The sequence below is a fragment of the Pinus tabuliformis genome, chromosome J, assembly GCF_031772625.1.
Source record: "Pinus tabuliformis cultivar Carrire ecotype Pingquan chromosome J, CPIR1, whole genome shotgun sequence".
NCBI classification, from domain to species: Eukaryota; Viridiplantae; Streptophyta; class Pinopsida; order Pinales; family Pinaceae; genus Pinus; species Pinus tabuliformis.
In genome coordinates this window covers 924,218,632-924,233,756 of record NC_142295.1, presented here as the reverse complement: position 1 = coordinate 924,233,756, position 15,125 = coordinate 924,218,632, and the positions used below count along the sequence as shown (strand labels likewise).

Below are 15,125 nucleotides of genomic sequence, written 5' to 3'. Positions count from 1 at the left end.
TGAATCTAATCGTCATAGTGGAGACCTAGAAAAATCAAGGTATAGAAACTGCATCGGAAGAAGAAATCAAAAAAATCAGTGATCTATTTACAGCAAGGCAGAAAGCAGAACTAGAAAGGAAACATAGGAAGCTAGGCATCGCAAGAGGAAATGGTCTCCACCCGAAGAGTCTTCTATGGAACTCATCAAGCTCAAGGCAAAAGAAGAAAAGGGGCCGAAAGACAAGTAGTGAAGCTCTGCAGGAGCTAGGAATGATAATGATCAACTCAGGGAAGATGAAGGATCTTAGCGCCTTCCCGTCCTTTCAATAATACCTCAAGTTTTTCATGAAGATCATATCTTGGAATGTAAGAGGGCTAAACAGCCAAGCAAAGCACAGACTACTGAAACGCAAATTCCAGAAATATAGACCGGAAATCATGTTCTTACAGGAAACCAAATGTAGCAGTTCCAGTATGGCAAGGATCACCAAGAAGATCAGAAGGCACATAAACTTTCTAGAAGTTGAAAGTCAGGGCAGAGAAGGAGGCCTAGCAACACTATGGGACACAAGAGAAATTCAAATACTATCTGCAGAAGTGAACAAGCACTTCATTGCTGTGGAAGCTCAACCCACAGGTAATTCTGAATCATTTTTATGTGTAAATGTTTATGGACCACAGAAGATAGAAGATAAAATCAGTTTTCTGAATTCCTTAAATAGACTTATTATTAGGCATCCAATGTCCAAATGTATTCTGGGGGGTGACTTCAACATGATAACAACCCTTCTAGAGAAGAAAGGGGGTCTAAGGAAACTTAACAGGGATGCGGAGTCTTTCACTAGTTTCATTGAGAACGCTAAATTGGTAGACATTTATACCAAGAGTGGCAATTTCACTTGGAATAATAGAAGAGGGGGAAATAGAATGATAGCCTCTCGCTTGGACAGATTTTTGATTTCTGAGAGCATCATAATGGATGGTATCCTTGTAGAGTCAGACATCCTTCCTAGTGGAGGATCGGACCATTGGCCAATATCGCTCATAGTTGCTGTTCATGGCACACCAAGGAATAAACCCTTTAGATTTGAAAAATTTTGGTTGGATCATCCCAACTTCCTTCAGATGGTAGAGAACTGGTGGTTAGAACCTCTGGAAGGTAAGGGTTCCAAAATGTTCAATCTGCAGAAGAAATTAAGACTCATTAAAGATAAGATAAAAGAGTGGAATAGAACAGTTTTTGGAGATATCTTCAAGGAGAAAACCCTTATAGAAGATAAGTTGGAACAAATTCACAGAGAGTGGGCAGCTGGGCAAAACAGTGAGGAATCTATCGAACAGGAAAAAACTCTAACTCAACAGTGGCACAGTCGATGTCGGCAGGAAGAAATTCTCTGGAGGAAAAAATCAAGAATTTAGTGGCTAAAAGAGGGAGAGCAGAATACCAATTTTTTTCACAGATCTGCTCTAGATTACAGAATTTCAAACAAAATTCTTGAGATGAGAAATGAAAATGGGGAGTTAGTGAAGAACCACCATGACATATCAGAGTTTCTCTCAGCTCATTTCAGCTCCATAGCACAGGAACCGCAGATAAATAGAGGGGAAGCCATTAGGTAACTTCTAAAAGCCATTCCTAAAGTTGTCACCTCTGAGCAGAACTGGGCCCTCAATAGGGAAATCACATTGGAAGAGATGGAGGAAGCTGTTAGAAGCATGCTAAACGATAAAGCCCCTGGGCCGGATGGGTTTACAATCAATTTTTACAAGGCTTACTGGAATATTGTGAAGCAGGATGTTTGGGATGTTGTAGAGGACTCCAGACGCTCTGGAACCATTCTCAAATCCATTAATTCGACCTTCATAGCGCTAATTCCAAAGGTAGAGGAAGCCAACAGTCCTGAAAAGTTCAGACCTATTGCTCTCTGCAATGTCATCTATAAAATAATATCAAAAGTTATTGCCAACAGGCTGAAGCCCATTCTTTTGGGCATCATCTTTGAGGAGCAATCGGGCTATGTAGAGGGAAGGCAGATATTAGACAACATTATTCTTGCTCAAGAGATGATCCACACTCTCCATTCAAGGAAAAAAGCAGGGATGTTAATGCAGCTTGATCTATCAAAAGCTTATGACAAGGTGAGCTGGAATTACCTTGAAGCTATTCTGGACACTTTCAGATTCTGCAGGCATTGGGTTAACTGGATTCTTGCCCTCATCAAATCATCAAGGTTCTCGATCTTAGTTAATGGAGCCCCCTCTAGACCATTCTCACCCTCGCGAGGAATAAGATAGGGTGATCCTTTATCCCCTTTCCTATTCGTTATCCTCATGGAGGGTCTTAGCATAATCATAGCCAAAAAGAAAGCTGAAGGGGTAATTAAGGGTCTTCAACCAATCCCGTCTATCCCTGCTACAACCCATCAGCAGTTTGTGGATGACACTATGTTACACAACATCCCCACAATGAAAGAGGCCTTGGAATTCAATGAAATCTTAAATCTCTTTAGCAGAGCCTCAGGAATGGAAATCAATTTCTCCAAATCTACGATTTTCTTCTTCAACACTCATCATGCTATTCAGGCTCACCTTTCTCAACTTCTAGGTTTCCGGATAGGCGGTTTACCTTCGAGATATTTAGGAGCTCCCCTTACTCTCCGACCTTGGCAGAAAGTGCACTGGGAAAAGATCATAGCCAACATGGAAAACAGATGCAAACACTGGATGCACAGGGCGCTCAACTTTGCTGGAAGATTAATCCTCACCAAGGTTGTGTTACAGGCTATACCGCAGTACTTATTATCCATGCTACCGGCTCCCAAGGGGATACTTCAACAAATCAGAGCTATACAGAGATCCTTTTTATGGAATGGGAATGGGGACAAGAGAAAATGGGCGCTCGTAGCCTGGAACAAATTATGCAAGCCGAAATATATGGGGGGACTAAATCTAGTGGATCCGTCAGTCGTCAACATGACCTGTGGTGCAAAGCTATGGTGGAGATGGATTAAAGAGCCCAATATGCCATGGGCCAGACATTGGAAATACAAATACATCCCTAACTGCAATCAGCAGGATCTCGTAAGATTGCAGGAGGTTCCAGAGGGCTCGCCCATATGGAATCTTGCAAGACAAAACCGTAGCCTAGTGCAGGAAAATAGCTTCTGGGAAATACGCAATGGAAGGTTGGCCCTGTTTTGGGAAGATGCATGGCAGCAACTCCCAAAATTGGACACCCCAGAGCTAATCTATCTCAAACAGATCAGCCAGAATGAAGGCAGAAACAGAGTCTGCCATTACTGGGATCAAAGCAGCAGAGATGCAAGCTGGAGAGAATGGATACATCTCAACGTTGACAACAACATTGAGGGAAATGAAAGCACAAAACAACTCAACAGTCAGATTCTTAAAAGAAAGATAAGGAAAACAGAGGAAGATGATCAGCTAAGATGGGGTATGACAGGAAATGGAAATTTCTCACTAAAAGAAGCAAGGGAAATGATAGTAAAGGCAGAACAGGAGGAAGCAGTGCCATGGTGCAACAAAGTGTGGGATAGCCTATTTTGGCCGAAAATTAAAACATTCCTATGGCTACTAATGCGGAACAAAACCCTGACATGGGACAATCTGCGCAGAAAAGGGTTCGGTGGACCATCCAGATGCCCAATGTGCTTAGGAGAAGAAGAAACTATAAACCACCTATTTAATTCTTGTGACTGGGCAAACCATTTATGGAACTGGATGGAGGGAATTCTACGAAAATCAGACCGTGACAGAGATTCCATCTGAAACACGATTCTAAACTGGCAAAACAATTTTTCCAAAAACCAGAGAGTCAATAGCATCTGGAAAGCCATGCCAGGCTTCTTAATGTGGACAATATGGAAAGAGCGCAACAGGAGGGTATTTCAGGATGAACACAGAAATACTGAGCAATCAAAAGTAACTATACTAACAAATATTAAACAATTAATTCAGACAAAATGCAAGGTGGATCCCAATGAGAAGCCATCGGCTCGGGACTTACAAATCTTGAAGTGCTTTCAACTGGAAGCCAACCACAGCATAACGATGCTGAGACATCAGCAACAACCAAATTCGGAGGCCAACAGATGGAATTGCCCACGAGAGGGAGGTTTGAAGTTGAATTTTGATGGTGCCTCCAGAGGCAACCCCGGGATAGCTGGCGTAGGAGGTGTTATTAGAAACCAGGAAGGAGAAATTGTGCATATTTACTGCAGGGTGTTGGGAGAAGGCACGAACAATGAGATGGAGTTCGCGGCGTTAGAACAAGGGCTGAGAATTCTAAAGAATTTATAGAATAGCAATGAAGTGGTGGAAGGCGACTCGTCCCTGGTCATCTCAGTCACAAAGAAAATTCAGGGAGGCACTCAGGCTTGCAAAGCTATGAGACACTGGAGGCTAGCCAATTAGCAAAATGAAAGGATTAGTCTTTCAAACGGTGAGGCGTAAGGCAAATGGGCTGGCTGATTACTTGGCAAACTACAGCATTGACAACCAAGACAGGGGATGGGACAGCTGTTGGCAGCAAGTGGACAGTTCGAGCCTTAAGGAGAGATGCTTACAGCTGGCAAGAGAGGACTTGGGCAATTTAAACCGGGCTTAACCGGAAAACGGTAGAATATTACGGCACCTCAAAATGGAATACTCGGGAGACGATATGAGTGGTGAAAGTTGGCACAGGACGAAAGGACAAGTTCGGCGAAAGCATTTATGGCAACAGAAGGTGCACAGAGATTACATCTACAATTTGATATATCGAAGGGACTACTGCAGCTGCCTCTTCAGCAGGATGGACATTTGGCACGAATACATTCATCAAGGCATAAGCAACATTTATTTTCAGATCTGGAGGTATCACGTAGCATTCACGGCCATCTACAGGAACTATGATGATAGTACTCCCACGATGTTTCGGGAGGTGAGGCTCATCATGGGAAACCTCAAGGCGAAAGGCTATTTAACAAACAGTTGGAGCAACGATTCCATTACTCTTTCTAAGGGTATTACTCTGGGTTACTATTGTTCTTGGTTCCGAGCTGGTCATCAAGAGACGGATAACAGGGGCAACATGGATACTGGAAGCTGTCGAAGCATAAATGCAAACCAGGAGCTTCATACTGCAAGGAGCATGTATGAGACCCGAACGACAACGAGAAACAAACGAAGGATTGCTGATATGGAAGCTGCAGTTAAGGAGGAGGAACGACCGCGCACAGAGGAGGACATAGCAAGGGAGGTCGACTGGTTGATGGACCCGGGCACTACCTCCAGGCGAGCTACGCAATTCGTGCGTACTCAAGTGGAAAGTTGGAGGATTAAGACCCTATTGGCGAGAGCTCTGGAATCCAGGGATGAAGGGAACCAACATTCTCAAGGGGAGAACCTCATCTCTGAAGCCCAACTGAAAGGTCTGTATGAGATATGTGAGGCGTTAGACAACAAAATTTCGGCAGTGCATGATGTTGCGGAAACTGTCAACAAAAAGTTAACTCTGCTTATTAAACTTCTTCGGCAGACGCTGAGTCCGGATCCCCCGAGCTCTGATGGTAAGCAGCAGGCACCGCCGAAGGAAATTCATAATTATCGTTCCCTGCAGGAGAGAGTGGACAAGCACGTCCTGGAACAGGGATTGGACATTGCAAGCAGGTTCGGGATGCCCCCGCAGTAAGTCGGGGCTGTCTGTTCCATCTCTTTTGTTTTTGCTGACTGTTTCGGTGGACTTCTTGGACTGTAACTCTGTCATATCCTGAAAGTTTTCTCGTTACAGTGGCGTAGTTCAAGGATAGTTTGTGTTAACGCTATGCGTAGTAGATAAATGGCCATGCCACCCTGCGTGGTGTGCGGTTAGCATTTTGAACTTTTATAGTATTTTGATGTCTTAGTGCTGGTGTCTTGTGTCTGTTGACCTGTCTGCCTCAGGTCTCGATCTGCAACAATAGATTTTTTGTACTATATTTTGTTTTATAATATATCTATCTGACTTACACAAAAAAAGAAAGGACTAGCTTTCTATTAAAAAAATTAGTTAGAAGCTACCTTGAAGTTTTTCCCACCAGAAAGATTTTCTCTCAATGATAACGATCATATGCTATATATTGATTCCCCTTTTAAAACTGTGGATCTTCACTCTAATGCAAAAAAATTAATCATTTTTATACATAGAGGACTTGCTCCTTTTCAGTTATAGATTAGTTTCCTTCACAAATTACAGAGATATCACATATTCAATCAAATGATTGTGTTTGCTAATCTATTTTCCTTAAATCATATATGAATTAATAGAGCATTAAGGAGAAATGCATCTTTAAAGATTCGTTTTCCAATCTGGAGTCAAAATCCCCAATAAATAAAAAAACTCAAACTAGATCTTTGTCCTCTACGCCACTCTATGGAATTCAGTCAAAGTCAAACCCTAGAACATAGCAAGGAAATTACTATTAAAAAACCAAACAATTTACATGAAAATAAATATGAAATGAGAGTAGTAGAAAATCGAATGAGTTATTTTTTGGAAGGATTTGATCCAATGATTAGGGGGAAATTGGTGTCTACAAGTCTTGTGGTCCAATATTGGGCAAGACAATATATACTTGAGAATGGCTCTCGACACAATTTCTTGGAAAAAAAATTAAGAATTAGTGAGAAAATAGAATCAATCCTTGATGCAAGCTTTGCAATAGTGTTTGGAAGTTTCGTTAACTAGCAGAGTAAAAATATGGTTCTCATCCTGGAGATCTATTATATGAACAAATCCATGTTGAAGATAATGGAGAATATCCTAGAATAGGTAGAGTTGGTTCACGTAGCCTCAGGATAGGAATTAGTTTCTATTTCTTAGGATGTTGTTCTAACTTCCCTAAAACCATATATTGTATTTAATGTGTAATGCTGATGAACAATTTAGAGCGTTCTGCAGAGCCAGAATCTCCTGGTTCAGACTCTCTTTCGTAGAGATGACTAGTGGGTTTTTTTTTTCTTAATACAAACATTGCCATTTTTATCATGGTATCAGAGTTTTTATTCGGGTGCATACCTTGTGTCAGATTTGGCCGTTTATGTGAACTTGCTCTGTTTCGCTGTTTTGGACCTCCTTTCCCTTTATAGAAGTTTTTCCTCGTGACCAATGCAAGATCGACTGGGGCTTCAGAGTCGATCTCCTCTCTTCTTCCTACATTAGTATACCTATCAGCTCTTCAAAGTGCAGGATCTTGTCTCTGGCATTGATCCCAGTGATGAACATCTAATAATCATCAGTGACACCATTCATTGTAATGGTCACAAGATCTGTATCATCCACTGTATGACCAATATCTGATAATTTGGTTTTCAGATCCTTGATCCTTGCTATGAATGAAGCAATCGTTTCATTCTCCTCCATATTTATGGACAAAATATTACTCTGAAACTAAATGATTTTATTGCGGAAAATTGGGTCATATTGCCAGGGAGTGTAGGAAAAAGAAGTATCATGAAGAACAACATAAGCCAAAGAGACATGCAGGTCATTTTGCGAACAGTGATCAGGTGTAGAATTTAAGATTGTTCATGGCAGATTGTGATCAAGATGTTGATGCAAACATCTGGTATGTAGACTCAGGAGCGTCAACACACATGACAGGGAACAAGCACTGGCTAGAGGATTTTAAAGAGATCAATGAAGGCGCATAGATTTACCTAAGAGATGACAGAAGTCATAAAATGAAAGGATGTGGGAAAGTTTCTATTATTCTACTTGATGGTAATATCAAACAAATTTATAATGTAATGTATGTGCCTGGCATAACTAAGAACTTGATTTGTGTATCAATGATTACAGATCAAGATTTGAAAGTTGAATTTTTAAAATCTAACTACTACATTAAAGATCTGCTAGATGGAATGAAGACAATTTCTACAGGGATCCAAATAGGAGGACTGTACAAGTTTGATGTGAGACCTGCACCAGTTCGAGCATTGACAACAATGAGCCTGACTACAGAAGAGCTTTGGCACGAGAGATTCGGCCACATCAATTACAATGATTTGTTGTTACTATAGAGAAAAGAAATGGTAAGAGATCTTCCTATGCTAAAGCAAGTACATAATGATTGTGATGCTTGTACTTTAGGAAAAATGCATAGAGAAGAATTCCCTGTTAGAATAGAAAAGAAACAAAGGGATATACTAGAGTTAGTGCACACAGACCTTTGTGGTCCCATGCAAACAAAATCATTAGGAGGTGTAGTGTATTTCCTACTGTTTATTGATGACTATATGAAGTTTTCTTGTGTGTATTTCTTAAGTAAGAAGAGTCATACATTCCAATACTTTAAACAATTTAAAAATATGATTGAAAGACAAACAAGGAAAAAGATAAAAATTCTCCGTTCTGATCAAGGGGGAGAATACAGGAAAGATGAGCTAATTAGATATTGTAAAGATCATGGAATTTTGCAACAGTTTATAGTACCCCATACTCCACAGTAGAATGGAGTAACAGAAAGGAAGAACAAAACTCTAGTGGAATGTGCTAGAAGTATGCTTAAAGGTAAGAATCTTTCAAATGGTTTTTGGGCTAAAGCAGTAAATACTGTGGTTTATTTAAAAAATAGGAGTCATTCAAGAAGTCTTGAGTTTAAAACTCCTTTTGAAGCTTTATATGGATACAAACTTGCACTAAAACACTTAAGAACATTTGGATGTAAAGCATTTGCCCACATACCAAAGGAAGATAGAAAGAAATTAGACTCAAAAGCCATCATATGTACTTTTATAGGGTATTGTTCATCACATAAAACATACAGATTATTTAATCCCTCTACTCACAAGATCTTTGTTAGTAGAGATGCTAAATTCCATGAGCAGGATAGTGAAGAAACTGATGAGCACTATGATGGATGAGACATCCCATACTTTGAAGAAGAAGATGTAGAGAACAATCCGGATCAACAGCAAACAAAAGCAGAGGATGAATAGCAACAACAACATCAATAGCAACAACAATAGCAGCAACAACAGTAGCAACAACAGCAGCAGCAATTAGAAGAAATAAGGTTTGAAACCACCACCCCACCACTCAATAGATCAGGTAGGAAAGCTTAAATGCCTGCAAGATATAGGGAAAATGCATTTATAACTAGTATGATGAATGTTGTTGAACCGTCTAGTTATAAAGAAGAAAATGAAAGTAATGAATGGAAAATAACCATGGAATAGGAATATGGTTCAATAATCAGAAACAACACTTGGGAATTGGTAGAACTCCCTACAAGAAAACAAGTCATAGGTTGCAAATGGTTATATAAACCAAAAATTAATGCAGATGGAACTATAGAAAAACTAAAAACTAGGTTGGTTGCAAAGGGGTACACACAAAAAGAAGGGATAGATTATGTGGAAACCTTTGCCTCTGTAGCTAAATTGAACACTATTAGAATGTTAATTGCTTTAGCTACTAAGAAACATTGGATAATGCACCAACTAGATGTAAAGTCTGCATTTCTGAATGGAAAACTAAAAGAAGAGGTTTATTTAGAGCAACTAGAAGGGTTTGTCTAGAAGGGAAAATAACATTTAGTCTGTAGGTTGAAGAAATCACTCTATGGACTAAAACAAGCTCCTAGGTCATGGTATGAGAAAATTGATTTATTTTTTCTACAAGCTGGCTACAATAGAAGTAAGAATGACCCTAATCTTTACATCATGAAAGATGAACAAGGGTGTGTAGTGTTGATTTCATTATATGTAGATGATTTGATAATTATAGGTGATGCTATATATCTAATTGATGAAATCAAGCAATAGATGTCATAGATGTTTGAGATGAAGCATCTCAGTGAACTCAGATACTGTTTAGGTCTCGAGATCTGGATAGATTTAGGTCAAACATTTCTGTCTCAAGCAAAGTATGTCAAAAGCCTGTTAGAAAAGTTTAGAATGGATAAGTGTAAGTCTGCACCGATACCATTGCAACAAAATATCAAATTGTAGTGTGAGGATGGCTCAAAAGTGGCGGATGCAACACTTTACAGACAATTAGTTGGGAGTCTGATCTACCTAACCACCACTAAACCTGATTTGGATTATGCAGTCAATGTGTTAAGCCAATTTATGTCTAAGCCACTTGAAAGCCATTGGAATGCAGTGAAGAATGTTTTTAGGTTTCTACAAGGTACTGTAGATTATGGAATTATTTACATTGACTCTTCTGATGTTAGATTGGTAGGATTTGCATATTCAGATTAGGTAGAAAATGTAGATGATCGCAGATCTATAACAGGTTATGCATTCAGCCTTGGATCTGGGGTGATCACTTGGAGCAACAAAAAGAAGAACACAGTCTCCTTGTCTTCAGCAGAACCAGAGTATCAAGCCATGTGTGCAACAACGTGCGAGGAGGTTTGGTTGTGGAGACTTCTCCAGGATGTTGGGGAAGAACAGACAATCGCAACAACAATCAGATGCGACAGTTAAAGTTCAATCAAGCTGGCCAACAATCATGAGCCTATCAACAGCTAGCTGCATGTTCTGACACTTATCTTCTAAATTCAACATCAAATTCCTCTTGGTGAGGACTCTTTTGACTTCCAAAATTGTACCTATCATGTTAGGTATCTCAAGCTCTTGCAGTTGACATTTATTCTTGGAGTTGAGGAAGTGGATGATTCTTGTTGCTTCCTCTGGCATATCTCCAGATTCTGCTTTAACCTTTTCAATGACTTCTGCTATTTTTCCTATTTCTGCTGGTTTTGTTTCTGCTATCTCTAATTCTATTTTCTCCTCTGCTTGCTTAGTTTCTGCCTTTCCTGTGACAACCGTTATTTGCACTATCTTAGGCTTCGTCCTTTCAGTTCTTGGTCTCTTCGTTTTCTCTGCTGTGGTTTTCCCCTTTTCTACTTTTGATTCTTTCTTCTTCTTTGCTTTAGGCTCATCTTTAGTGGTGTCATGTTTCTCCTCTCCTATATGGTTTCCTTCTTCTTCGATGTGGGGTTCCTCTTCTTCCAATTGAGTGTTCTTTTCTTCTTCATGGATTTCCTTCTTAGCTTCCCCATTTTGTTCCCCCTCTTCACTTCCAGATGGACTAAGGTCATTAGTGAGAGTTTTTATATCATCCTCTTTAGTCATGTTCTTGAAAATCTCCCAGGCTATGGGGATTGTGTAAGTGTGGAGGGCATCCTCCACCAGCAATTTAACTAGCCCATGGTGAGCTAATTGGTCTGGAACCCCTACCTTCAATTTGGTGCTAGACTCTATCAAGGATTGGAAGAGAAAATATGGAACACTGAGTTTTCTAGATGTAGGAAGGTCCATGCCATATCTTAGTTCATGTAACAATCTGAAATGATACCCATAAACTATGTTGTATCTTCCTTCAGAGGAGATATATTTCATGATCTGATAACTGACCTCACCCCATGGATAAGGTATATTTGTCCTCCTGATGCCATTCTTATCCTCCACATGATGTTCATTAGGCTAGAAAAAGGTCTTTTTGCCAACTTGAACCAGTGGATTTTCTTCTTTGCTCCAGGGTAGCCCAAGTGGGAGACCGATGACCCTACTGATGAATTCCGGTGTGAGTTCTATGGTTAGACCCCTGAAACTGATAGTGGCATGGGTTTTTGAGTGAGGTTTTAAAGACAATAAAAATTCCTTTGTGACTTCCTCATCATACCCATGAAACTTCTCAAAGAAAGGCATCCAATTTGCTGTGGTAAAGAGGGCTACCACTTCTGGATGTTCATGCAGCTTAGTTGAATTCAGAGGCTCCTTCCTCATAAAACCCCCTGTCATGATGTTCAGAGACTGGTAGAATGTCTCGGGTGAGGAGGAAGGAAGCAAATTTCAAACCTAGAAATAGAGGAACAGCTAAGGTTTTCTTTCTAGAACCAGGGAGAGAGTTTTTGTGTTCTTCCTTTTTTTTAAAAGCAAATTGCAGCTTTCCTTCCATTCAAACTCTGTTCTTAAACTTACATCACTTCTCGGTCTATTTGAGGGAAACAATATCTTTAGAAAACAAAGAGTATACAGGAAAGTGTTTTTTTCCTTTCACAAAATAAGTAGACTACCCAATGCAAATTCACTTTTTGACAGGCTTAATTCTCTAGAGTTGCAACATCTCTTTATAGAGGGGAATAACACGGAGGAGAAAGAGACAATATTTCAGTGCAAAGAGCAAATGGAGAAACTATATATATTTTTAAAAAAACACAGGTAGACTCTATTCTCACTTTCCTTCCCTTTTCAACTCAATACCTCGCTTGAAATCACACCACCCTTTGTAGAGATGGAAATGCAGAGAGGGTCTACACAAAGCCTACCTCTTTGAGCTCGAATTTGCCATAAAATCTTGAATTTTCCTCTGCGATGCTGCTCACTGGCCCTCCTGTAGAAAGGCTCCTATAGGACTATGTTTCTGTTGCTGTAGAATCCGATAGTTTTCCTATAGAGCCTGATAAGCGAAAGGGTTCTGAAACTAGCAAAGAGCGACTATTTCGAGGCTCTAAAGGTGGTAGGTAGGTTGCTACAGTTGAGAGCTCATTGATACAATGAAAATAAAGGCGGTGGAGGCAGTCAACTGTAGTGTACTTAAGCTTACGGGAGTGTTCTACGGTGACGATGTGAGGTGGTAGGAAGGGTATGTTACCCTCATCTGGACCATTGGTACCTACTTCAGTGCCACTATGGAACTTCATGCCACCTGCTCACAATCACTTCCATCATTCCCGTTATACGCCACCACTACCTATTTTGAGTTTTTTTCCCGAGTTGACTGAACACACGTGCCGATTGCACCTACTGAGTACTGTTTGAACTAGACAAGGTGCTATTCGAACTGGACGAGGGGTGCTACTTGAACTGGACGAGGGGTGTTGTTTAAACTAGATGAGGGTGGTCAGTTAGCTAGCCACCGATCTCGTTTAATCGCAACCATTTCACTTGTCCATGCACTTTTTAAATTATACTCATGCAACAGAGGAATGGGTTTATTCACTTACCTGTTAGTCGCTATCGTGCTATTGCATGCTTAGAATTTGGCATTCTATTCATGGATTGCTGCTGTTGGCGCTCGTGCCTTCTGAATTGGTGGCTCGGCTACCTCGTACTAATGATCTTCAATCAAGACCAGATCCTTGTGTGTTTTATACGTCTATGGCTGCACTGACCCTGCCTCTGGAGCTTGATTTTTAAGGGGATCAGCTACTACAAGAATCCTGCAAGATTTCCTGTAGCTGCTTCTCCCTCTAAAAATTTTGGCTGAGGCTTGAGCAGGGACTGGAGAGGTAGCTAAGGAAGGTTCTATCGGTCAAGGAAAAGAAGTTGGTATGCACTAGGTAAGAGATAGGTTAAGGATGCTGCTATTTTATTCTTCATTTTTTTTTTTGAAAAACAAAAGAAACAAGATTTTTGTGTTTTTTGTGAAGGGAAGAAAGAAGTGAGTGGAAATGTAGTGGTGCAGGTATGGAATGGAGAGTTAGGAGGATGAATGGTGGTAGGGTGTCCACAGGTCTTTTGGACAAGTTTCTAACCCTCTGATCCTTTTCTGAACTTGATTTTGAGCTCTCTTTGATTTCTACAGGAGCCTCCTGTAGAATGTAGAGAGCCTCCTGTAGGATGCATAATTTTCCAGAACAAGTGAGACCAGGGACTGGGAAAAGAAAATAGTGATGGAGAAATGGTCTATCAGGGGTATATTCAGCTTGGCCATGTCCCTTTTTCTTCTGTGTCACTCCTGCAATTTGCAATGCATTCAAAAGAAGTTAATTCTTCTGTTCCTTATTTTTCCTTTTTTCTCTGTTTTCTTTTTTCATTTTTTTTCTTTTTTTTTTACAAGATAGTTGGGGCACCTCCAAGAGGTTTTCACCCTCACTGCTTGCCCTGGGTGCCTCCAAGGGGAGTTTTTCACCTAGGGATCTTTTATTCTACTTTTTTTTTTTAAGGGTGTGGGTGGAGTGGAGGTAGAGACTTGCTCCACTACTAACACTGTTTTACTCAGATTCTCAATGAATTCTTGCTTGGAGAGGGGCTTCCTATAGATTTTCAACCTATGCCCATTAACAAGCATGGGGATGGATTATCCATTGATGGTCCTGATCAGAACTGAACCATTGTCATTGCATCTTTCTATTGTGTATGGTCCCGGCCATCTTGTCCTCAGTTTTCTCTTTAAATCTTTATACCTTGAATCATACAGCAGTGCCCAATCTCATTCCTAGAATTGTTTCTCTTTGAGGTGTCTGTTATGCCATATTTTCCTTTGAAGCTAGACTACCTCTGACTGGAGAAGGGCCTACAATATTTTTTCATCCAATCCATTTAGCTGAAGTAACTTTTCCTTTTGTGCATGGCTAAGATCTAGTTCCAGCTGAGCTGCCATCCTTAGTGTGTTATATTCAAATTCTATTAACAACAAAGAATTCTTCCCATAGACTAGCTCATAGGGTGTGAACCCTGTGGTGGACTTCCAGGTGGTTTTATCGGCCTATGTGGGCTCAACCAATCGATCTGCCCAATCTTTTCTACTGCTGCTCACTACCTTGGTCAAAATCCCTTCCAAAGCTCTGTTAGTGACTTCCACCTATCCATTTTCTTATGAATGATAAGGGGTGGAAGTTCTGTGCTTAATTTTGTGATGTGTGAGCAAGTCTTCAATCAGATTGGAGGTAAACTGACTCCCTTGATCTGTGACTAATTCTCTTGGATATCCAAACTTGTACAATATATTCTCTCTCAAAAACTCAACTACTTTTTCTTCTGTTGCTACCTTGATTACCTTTGTTTCTGCCCGTTTTGTTAGATAATCAGTGCACATGATGAGGTAAGATTTATGCTTTGAATGAGGGTTGACAGGACCAACAAAGTCCATGCCCCACTTCTCAAATGGCTTGAAATTCACGTGAGGTTGCAGGGGCATCTCATCCCTTGGAGTAGGTTTCCCCATCCTTTGACATCAGTCATATTGGCTGATATATATCCTTACATCTTGATGAAGAGTGGGACAATAGTAACCTGCTTGGAGGATTTTGAAGGCAGTCCTCTTTGCTACAAAATGGACCCCACAGGGTCCATCATGACAGGTTAGGAGAATGTCAAAAACTTCCTCCTCCCTGACACATCTCCTCAAAGCCTGATCTAGGCCCA

At 40.4% G+C, this 15,125-nt stretch overlaps 1 protein-coding gene across 1 annotated transcript; it reads left to right on the top strand.

Annotated features, from left to right (window-relative positions):
- The first annotated feature begins 455 nt into the window (after positions 1-455).
- Positions 456-1,400, top strand: LOC149229782 (uncharacterized). The gene has a single exon (XM_089381130.1). It carries the CDS (start codon positions 456-458, stop codon positions 1,398-1,400), a length of 945 nt encoding a protein of 314 aa, XP_089237256.1.
- Positions 1,401-15,125: the final 13,725 nt, after the last annotated feature.

Coding starts and splice junctions, on each gene's coding strand:
- LOC149229782 (XM_089381130.1), top strand. CDS start 456: ATGGCAAGGATCACCAAGAAGATCAGAAGGCACATAAACTTTCTAGAA.